The sequence below is a fragment of the Calidris pugnax genome, unplaced genomic scaffold, assembly GCF_001431845.1.
Source record: "Calidris pugnax isolate Ruff unplaced genomic scaffold, ASM143184v1 scaffold42, whole genome shotgun sequence".
In the NCBI taxonomy this organism is placed as follows: Eukaryota; Metazoa; Chordata; class Aves; order Charadriiformes; family Scolopacidae; genus Calidris; species Calidris pugnax.
This window is the reverse complement of record NW_015090920.1, coordinates 4,561,499-4,571,591: the sequence shown is the minus strand read 5'-3', so window position 1 is coordinate 4,571,591 and position 10,093 is coordinate 4,561,499. Positions and strand designations below refer to the sequence as shown.

General features: G+C 41.2%; 1 protein-coding gene across 1 annotated transcript in view; it reads left to right on the top strand.

Moving 5' to 3' along the window:
- The window catches only part of LSM6 (LSM6 homolog, U6 small nuclear RNA and mRNA degradation associated), a 6,119-nt gene extending 125 nt beyond the window's left edge, over window positions 1-5,994 (top strand). Inside the window, exons 2-4 of the mRNA XM_014949793.1 lie at window positions 778-890; window positions 4,090-4,203; window positions 5,722-5,994. Coding sequence (XP_014805279.1) covers window positions 797-890; window positions 4,090-4,203; window positions 5,722-5,756 — 243 coding nt within the window. The 5' untranslated portion in view covers window positions 778-796 and the 3' untranslated portion in view covers window positions 5,757-5,994. The remainder of the gene's footprint in view (window positions 1-777; window positions 891-4,089; window positions 4,204-5,721) is intronic.
- The last annotated feature ends 4,099 nt before the right edge of the window (window positions 5,995-10,093 follow it).

Genomic DNA, 10,093 nt, shown 5'->3' with positions numbered 1-10,093 from the left:
TAACTTTCGCGAGGCGGGGTGAAGCTGCCCGGCGGTTCAAAACGCGTGTTTGGGTTGTTTTGGTTCCCCCCCGCCGGAAAGGTTGGGCTACAAAGTGCCGGCACGGCCTGTGGCACTGTGAGGGGTGTGTGGAATCACAGAATGGTTCGGGTTGGAAGGGACCTTAAACATCATCCAGTTCCGACCCCCTGCCCTGGGCAGGGACACCTCCCACCAGACCAGGTTGCTCCAAGCCCCATCCAGCCTGGCCTTGAAACCCTCGAGGGATGGGGCATCCAAACCTCCACTGGGCAACCTGTTCCAGTGTCTCACCACCCTCACAGCAAAGAATTTCTTCCTGATAAATTTGTCAGCCGAGATCAAAAATCCTTCTGTTCCTGCCGCAGCACAGAGTTCTGTGTGTAGAGTCTGTACCAGCTTCTCCCGCCACCCCCTAAAGATACAAACCACTTCTTATGTCTTAGCTCTCTAATTTTAGTAAAACCATTTCAGCAAAACGTGTTACTGAGGTGATGTTGGAAGCTTCCGAGATGTGGCCAACAAGGATTTCTAATACTTTCATACCTTATAAAAATGCCAAAAGGAAGGTTTAGTGCTATGGCTCTCAGAGCTCTGTCTTTCCACCTCCATCCTTAAGGTTTTGCTTTTATCTCTTTTCAATATTTTCTCCTACTGAAAGTATTAAGAGTCAGGGGACTGCCTGTCTGTACTGAGTGTTTAAGACCAGACGTGAGCATGTTGCTTATCCAAATGTTTTCTTTCAACTTCTCTTCCCAGCTTACCAGAAAAGACCAAGATGAGTCTACGGAAGCAAACCCCAAGTGACTTCCTAAAACAAATCATTGGGAGGCCAGTTGTTGTAAAATTAAATTCTGGAGTTGATTACCGAGGTAAGTTCTCCATCTGTCTCTCACAGTGACTAAAGTAATTGTTTGGGGAGGCTGGAACAGATGCATTGCTTTTGAAAAGCAAAACAGTGGGATCCAGAATCTTGGAGTATGTGAATATTGATCTCAGAATGGTAACATTAAAAATTGAAAAATCAGGTTTGGAGAGACCAATTAAAAGAGATTACTGGTGGACTTAGAGATAAAATTACTTATCTAAATCATTAGTTTCCTTAGTCACAGATGGTTAGACTGGAGTCTCAGGATTATTCTGAGTTTCTAAACTGGTATTTGTAAAGATTGGCTGGAATTACAATTCCTGAAACAGCCAAGCAGTCCCTGGTTTCCAACCGACCCTTGTTGGAACTTCACTTTTCTTCACCTTCCTGTTCTCCAATTCCTAGTAGAGATCTTGGTCCAGAAAAGCTTCAAACAGAAAACTGTGCTATCAGTCATAAGCCTGCTCTTATATGAGGGATTAAAGAGTTATTTACATTCTTGGTCAAACAACTGCCTACACACATGTTGGGTCAAGATTCATGGAGGTACAGGAGAAAGCTTATTGCAACTTCTCTGTTCAATGAAATGTCCTGATCCTGTCCTATTAGGACATTTCATTGATCCTGTCCTATTAGGATGAGACTATCAGCCTGTCCAGCTTTTTTAGTAGTATCCAAACCTAATTAAAGCTATCATGTATCTCCTATTGTGCACAATTTAGACATTTTATTCTGAAATGACTTAAACATTATAGTACTGCTACAGATAGCTTAAATTCAATTGGTTCAGCACTTGTGAGAGAAGATTTGTTTATGCTGTGACAAGCAGTCTTTGTATTGCAACAGTTTTAAATTGCTATTATTCACTGGCACAGCAAGCAGTGCCTTCTTACCCCTTCCTTTAGTGTCTCTCAGCTTACAAAATTTGCCATCTGTCACTTCTTTGAGAACCACATTGTCTGAGCATTTCAGGTGGGGTTGGTGGCTTTAAAAACTTCACTGCTTCTCATCAGTATTTGGCCTCTGTAAATTCTTTCCTGGAGGAGAACGTAGCAACAGCTCATTAAAGTCAACTAAAGCAAGTCATCATTTACCTAGAGGTGTATACAAGGCAGGACCAAACCAATTTTGGCTTTTGGATGCACTTTCTGCTTTCTTTGAGAACACCGGTACCTTCTGCTCAGCAAGATCCATTTGTAACTGCTACTCTACTTTCCCCTCAACAAAGCCAGGTTAACATGCCTAGAGGCAGACCTACCAGAAATTGAACCATAGTTCCTTTGAACACCCTTATTTGTTTTTGGATTTCCCCCCCCTCCTTCCCTTATATCCCTCCACTCTCCTTCCTTCCCACTTGATGTGATTCTGCGGTTAAAAAACCATATACTGTTCTCATCTGTAAACCATGCACTCTGTTTTATGCAGAAATTTGACCAACATTTTTAAAAAATGAACATTAAAAGAGCCAGCGTCTCAGCCATTTGTTGCAGATGTGTCTAGATTTCCCCTCTAGACAGCGTTGCTAATTTTATGTCTGTACCTCCACCCTCTGAGCCACCATAAGCACAAACGTGGCCTAATACAAGAGTTGATGTGTAACTAAAATATCTTGATTTGCTGCTAAGTGCTGCACACGTCTAAGGGAAGAAGCCCCGAGAAAGTAATCAGTGATAAATTAATATGTATTATTTCTGTGTGTAGAGTTGGATATATATATGAAAACATCCCTACATATAGATAAGCCAGATAAAATACTAACCAGGATGGGCAGTGACAATATTTAATTCCATTAACGGCCTGAGAGTAAACACAAAGAAAAGGAGGAAGAGAATGAGACAACCATGAACACACTCCCAGAAAAGAGTTTGCATTTATGGCCTGAGTGGTTGCTTAAGGAAATCCACACAGCCCAATTTTCATTTTGGACATGTATTTTTTTTTTGTTCTCTATTGTTATGTGGAGCACTCAGGATTACTGAGGTGAAAAAGAGTTCTGACTTTTCCTTGGTTTGTTTTTTTTTTTTTTTTTTTTCCTCAGTGTATCAGTGAAGTGTGTTTGAGTGAGTGGGTGCACAGCTGTGATGCAGCCATCAGAAGGCCTTCAACACACTGGACAAACTACAACCCACAAGAAATTTTTTCTTTTTTTTTTTTTTTTTTTTTTTTTGATGCATTTAGTAACACTTTGTGAGCAGTCAGTTTTTCCTATGTGTGTGGAAACAGTGGAAAGAAAAACATAAAGGAAAATAATAATCCTCAGACCATTACAGGTTGGCAGGAGAACTTGAATTCCTAATTATTTCATGGAAGATATTACAGTAACACTTTTGAAAAATGAAAGCATGTCCTTGAGGATTCTCAGACTGGAGTTTCTTCCTCTCCCTGAGTACAGCCAATACACTGTATTTTGAGTTTTAATGCCAGGTAAAAAATTAGATGTTTTTCAAACAGAGGAAAAAATTATTTTGGTAATATTCTCTGTGTGTGCAAGGATGAAGTCAGGAAAACACATGCAAGATGGAGATAATTAATATAGCTTTTTACAAGTTGTTTTGTGCACGATTAGCAAATCAGGTTCTCTGATTTGCTAACTCTTTACACCTGTTAATCCCCACATTCAGCTCCTTACCAGCTGACAAGAAGAATTTATTTGTTGATCAGTTAAATCTGTAGACCATCATGGTTCTGATCTTAAGGGTGGGTGTAGACACCAAGGGGTGATTTTAAATGAAAAAATGCTATCGTGCTGTATTAAATATCATCCTGCATTAAAAGGGTTGTTTTTCAGCTTCATTCTTAACAAGTTTTGATGGAAACTCAATTTACTTAGCCTTGTCCTTAGGTTATGCAGTTACACTTAACGTCACAGGTTCTTTTCAGGTGTGTGGCTTAAAACACAAGTGAGAAGAGACACCTTCCAACTTTTGAAGTGGAAGTAGTCAATCGTTTGCAAGTTATGCCTTAATGACTTCTTTCCCACTCCCCAACCCCCCCTTACATTAACTGATAAAAGTTGCTACTGGAGTTCCTCACTCCTGGCTTAATTCTTTGAAGAATACTCTGATCTACTGACTCACCTGGACAAGCTTGGGCTTTTCATTCGTTATGAAGATACAGGCTTTTCTGTGTCCAATCACAATGCATTTTTGTTTATTTTAAAATGAGTTTAAGCTGATTCACTTTCAAACTGTCACTGTCTTCAGGTGTCCTGGCTTGCCTGGATGGGTACATGAATATAGCTCTGGAACAGACTGAAGAATATGTAAATGGACAATTAAAGAACAAGTACGGGGATGCATTTATCCGAGGAAATAATGGTAACTCCTCCTCTTTATGTTATTGATAATGAGAAGATTGTGTTTTAATATTCTGCATTTGAGGAGTGGCTGAGGTGTTGGCAAGCTGCCTGTAAGAATATTAGCTTTAGGCTTTTTTGGAAACCTTAACATCTTTACTTTTTACAGTGCCTATGTTTTCTGCATTCCTGTGGCCCTTTTTGTCTCTGAACTGGAAGTTCATTTAGAGAAACATGCTCTTTTCTAACCTTCTTTAGGGCTTATTTCCTGTCATTTGACAGGTTTACTCTTTTGCACTTACTGCCTGCTTAGATGGCCTCTGTTCCAGAGAAGTTTCTGTGTTTTGCAAGGCAAACTACATTTGTGATACAGAACAGATAATGATAACACTATAATATTTTTCTTGTGATGCAGATGTCCAGACCTAAATTAATACTGTTCATTAGACTGAAGGCTGTTTTCATCTTCATGAGTAAAGATTTTACCGCCATTCAAGAAAACCACTCGTAATTTACTATTGAGTCTTTGAATATCCCAGTGCAGTAGGTGAATTTTATGCATTTCAAGGACAATCCCAAGCTCCTGAAATGCTTCTGGTATCAGTTAGGCTGTAATAGCAGGACATGCCAGGGAGAAGAATATCTAAAAATAGAGAAGGTTCACAAGTCAGATGCAAAGAGACTTGTAGACAAGGTAAATGAAGCAGAGCTTGTCCAAGTTACTTGAGAAGAAAATGGGGGACAGGAAGGAGGGAGGGAATAAAAAGAAACAAGAGCCAAATCCCATGCTACAAAAAGTCAAAGAGAATGTGGCAGCAGTGTGAAAAGGCATTCTGGGAGGAGAAATAATCCTTGAATGAGGCCAGATGCTTTTTGCAAGGAATTTAGATTATTATACCAAGGAGTGCAGTGACATTACAGCTGGACAATCAGTTTTGGAAATAAGAATCTTTTACAAAAGTTAAAACTTTTGTTAAGTTAAAACTTAAAAAGAATCTACAAAAGTTAAAACAAATGAGAGGCAGGAGGCTGAAGAACAGGCTGAGCAGAGAACTTAAGGCATCCTAGGTCAGGGGTGTTTCATGCTGTGAATGGATCTCTTCTGGGGATGTCACCAGGCAAGCAGAGGGAAGAGTCTGCTGCTTCACAGACAATTGTTAGCTTTGCCTTAAGTGCTTGGGATTTCCAGCTTTTGTTTTGTGCATTAGTGTCTGACACCTGTAATTCTGCTGCTTAGAAACTCTCTCATGCCCCGTTCAGTAATGCTGCAGAGTAGCTGGCTTTATTCTTTTTCTCTTCAACCTGCATCTGCTGGAGTGTAGTTTGGCTATGAGTATAATAAATACTGAACCAAAGTAATACATAATGTGCAAATTTGATAGCATTTCTTGAAACCTAGACTTAAAAGTTTCGTTACTTTGTTCATGCTGAATGGGATTTGTAACACTGTCGTAGGAGCCATGGAAATAAGATGTTTGAAATGAACAGGCACATTATTTAGCAGGGCCCTCTTACGTGTGTCTCTTTCTCCTTTTCACAGTACTGTACATAAGCACACAGAAGAGGAGGATGTGAAGATGCCAGAAGGAGGCTGTTTTGTACTTGTGAACCTCTTCGAAGTGATGAACCCTATTTGAGCTGTAGTTTATAGCCCAAAGGTGAAATAGACAAGTGTTTAAATATATTTTTTTTTAAATAAATGTAAACCAATGTAAACTTCCTGAATGTTTTTGTTTCAAGGCATTGCTTTGTTCCACTGTACAGAAAAACAATAAAAGAGAAGCATGTAGTAGTGCCGCAAGACTAATTCAAAGCAACAGCTTGTTTAATTATGCTAACAGTTACAGAAAGACTGATTTGAAGGTAAGCAGGCATGGAGTAATTGCAAATCACAGCCTTGTATGGATGGCAAAACAACAGTTTTACTGATGTTGGGAAGGGAAATGCTAATGTTTTGGTTACAATGACCTGTCCCTTTTGGAAAACACAAGGTCAGCTTTAAATGCCAGTCTAGTAGGAGTCATCGGGTAAAAAGTTCAGCTGTCCAAAAAAATCTTGAATTGTGGATTGAATCAAGGGATGTAGCGGTGACACTTCAACAGTTAGGGGTGGGGAAAGAATTGAATCAACTGGAATAAAGCCCGAGGGGTGCAAAGAAGGCTGTGTGCCAGCTGAGGAAGTCAGCCACAGGTGAAAGGCTCACAGCTGGTACACCAACACAGCTAGCAGCTGCTTCACCCCCTGCCTCTCTGCCCCCCACCCTACCCCAGCTTGAAGTTACCTTTTTTTCCCCTGCACCTCTACCAAACACAATGGACTTCTTCAATAAAAAGCTATTTTAACTAATATCTAAAGCTACTCCTGAAAACAGACTAGGAATCTAAGAAGCTTTTGTAAACATGCCATATGTATCCTCTTCAGAGAGTTCTCTCTTTTCCTCCCATCTGCTTCCCCCCCAACCTAGTACCACCTATATGTGCTTTATCTTTATGTGCCAGAAATGAGAAGGACCACATGAAGCTTGTAGTATGGGGTATGCATTAGGGAGCAGGAACCTCTTTTCAGGCAACAGAGTCAGAACTTGTTTGTTTATATTTTGCAACAATGCTCCCAGATAATTAAAGCCCATGAGTAAATCCAACTCGGTTTCACATGGATACTTACACCAATTTATAAAATATCTTCTCTCCTTTTACATGCAGTCAGCCAAGAAAAAAAAAAACACACAAAAAACCAATGTTCAGATATTTCTTAGTCTGAGTGTTATCACAGTTGCCTGGATACTGAGGATGTTTCCTTGTTCCTCAAGACAAAGTTATAAGTTAGGGTAATGTACCTCACGGTCAGGTTATTTAGCCAGTTTTCTTAAATGAGTTTTCTGAAGCCCTGCTTTATTCTTTGGGCAGGAGTAGTGCCTCCAGGAACAAAAATACTTCCAGTTGAGGATGGATGAACACAAGACAATTGTGTGAATGCAACATGTATTCTAGATCATGAAGTCACTATTCACTATGTGAGATATATAAGAAAATTTGCATTAAAGATGAGCTGTTGTAATTCATATTCAAACTTCACAAGTAGCTAAAAAAATTAAACATTTAGTTCCCACAATCACTGACCGTTACGTACATTGTACTAGATTTTTCTTCCTTAATTCAGTTTTCAGCCCCTATATTTAAATCAAGTGAACATTTAAGCTTGACTTCAATTAGGCAGTCAAATATTTGGCTGTAGTGTGTTTTGAGTTGGATAAAACATTCATCTTGGGTTTATTTTACCTATCTTTTAGATTTTGTTTTGGCTTACTGTATTCTGTAGGACAACATACCAGTGGCAAGTAAATCAGACGCTGGCCAGGCAGCATTCAGAACAGCACATGGAACACTAACCACATTTTAAGGTGAGCCATCCCATTATGTATGTATGTAAACATCAAAGTAGAATGGTGTATTTCACTAACTTTTGATGCTTAAAAATGATTCAACCTAATTCACAAGATCTTTATCCCATTGGGAGATACAAATTCACTCTTACCAACACAATATATCTTCACACACAAAAAACTATCAGATACTAATGCTTATGTCCCTCATGTTAGCTTGTTCACCATATCCTAATGCTCTTGCCCCAACACCTGTGCATGAAATGGTTTTACTTGTGGATCAGGCTCATCTAGATCAGGACTGACAACAAAACATTCCGTGGGCACCTTACAAGTGCTCATCCATCCCTTGTCTCAGAGGAATGCACCCAAAATTAAGTAATCCAGAGGTATAAACAAGAATTAATTGAAATTCAAGACTAAAGCTGCTTTCTCATCCATAGTTAGTACTTCTATACAATGAGCACACTTCATGAAACCGAGGCCATTCAACCACTACCCCACCCCGCTTCCATGGGCTCAGTTCACAGGCTCTAGGAAGAGCACTAACTCTGGATTTGCTACCTCCCCACATCCAACTGAAGTTTCTTGCACTTGAAAAGCCAAACTAAGCCCCATCTCCTTAAACAGAAGCCTGGCTGGGAGGAGCTGCAGTACAGCATATCCCATGGAAACGAGAAGAAGCAAAGCAAGAAGGAGGTAAGTACTCACTGGGTGCTAATGCCCCAACACCTGTGCATAAAATGGTTTTACTTGTGGATCAGGCTCATCTAGATCAGGACTGACAACAAAACATTCCGTGGGCAGCTTACAAGTGCTCATCCATCCCTTGTCTCAGAGGAATGCACCCAAAATTAAGTAATCCAGAAGAATAAACCAAAATTAATTGAAATTCAAGACTAAAGCTGCATTCTCATCCATAGTTAGTACTTCCATACAATGAGAGCACTTCATGAAACCAAGGCCATTCAATCACTACCCCACCCCGCTTCCATGGGCTCAGTTCACAGGCTCTAGGAAGAGCACTAACTCTGGATTTGCTACATCCCCACATCCAACTGAAGTTTCTTGCACTTGAAAAGCCAAACTAAGCCACATCTCCTTAAACAGAAGCCTGGCTGGGAGGAGCAGCAGTACAGCATATCCCATGGAAACAAGAGGAAGCAAGCCAAGAAGGAGGTAAGTACTCACTGGGTAGTGGAGCAGCCAGAAGCCAGGTCACTACTGAAGGCTGTGGTGCCCTGGACTGCCCCTATATATAGGGAGCAGAGCATGCTGGGAAAGTTTTTCTTTAAAGGGTCTACACTGACGACCACTCAGCTTTGCAATTTGTTGCCACCTGTTTCCTAGTTCAAAGGGACTCAAATGCAAACAATTCTGAATGTTATTTGAGTTCTTTCTATCTTTTTATTCCCCCCCACTCCCAATGTAACAATGACAAAACAGCTACCCACAGCCCTTCTGGGTATGACTTGCCCATAACTCCTAAAACTCTCCACCCAGCTCTGAAAACCAGCTGTGCCCTCCAGCTGCAGGTTGGTGTTCATTGAACGTTGTTCATGGTGGTCAAGAAAGCGTGAAAGTGCATGGTGACAGCCTCCAAATGTTTGACTGATGGTACCAAAACAATGCTTGATCTTTAATATTCCAACCCCTTCCCCCAGCCAGCTCAAGCCCGGTTTTGAAAGCAAACAAACTGTGGAGGCAGCAGTTTCAAATTCTCAGGTTCCTGTGCCAAACTCTTCTCCACAGCTATGAAGTCGGATGGGAGGAGGCTTTTCCTGAGCTGCTGTATTGATCCTGACTGCAGGACCCTTGAAATTCATTGAACGTTGTTCATGGTGGTCAAGAAAGCGTGAAAGTGCATGGTGACAGCCTCCAAATGTTTGACTGATGGTACCAAAACAATGCTTGATCTTTAATATTCCAACCCCTTCCCCCAGCCAGCTCAAGCCCGGTTTTGAAAGCAAACAAACTGTGGAGGCAGCAGTTTCAAATTCTCAGGTTCCTGTGCCAAACTGTTCTCCATGGCTATGAAGTCGGATGGGGAGGAGGCTTTTCCTGAGTTGTGTATTGATCCTGAACCTGGGGACCCTTGAACGTTTAGGAGTCAGTGATCCACACATCAGCTTTGGGCTGGGCTGCACACCTGGTGTGGCTTCCAGGTCTCCACTGGGTCCACGGACCCCATGGCTGCAGGACACCTCCATCAGCTCATCGTAATGGAGGAGCCTGCAGGCAGCTCCCACTTGGCACTGATTGCCCCACCTGCCTGGCCTTGCCTTTATCTAACAGAGCAGCAACAAGTTCTCATGAGAACACCCTTTAGAAAGAGGGTTGTTTTCTTGTAAGGGAGTTAGAAAATAGGTCAAGTGATTAATGGAGGAGCCTGCAGGCAGCTCCCACTTGGCACTGATTGCCCCACCTGCCTGGCCTTGCCTTTATCTAACAGAGCAGCAACAAGTTCTCATGAGAACACCCTTTAGAAAGAGGGTTGTTTTCTTGTAAGGGAGTTAGAAAATAGGTCTAG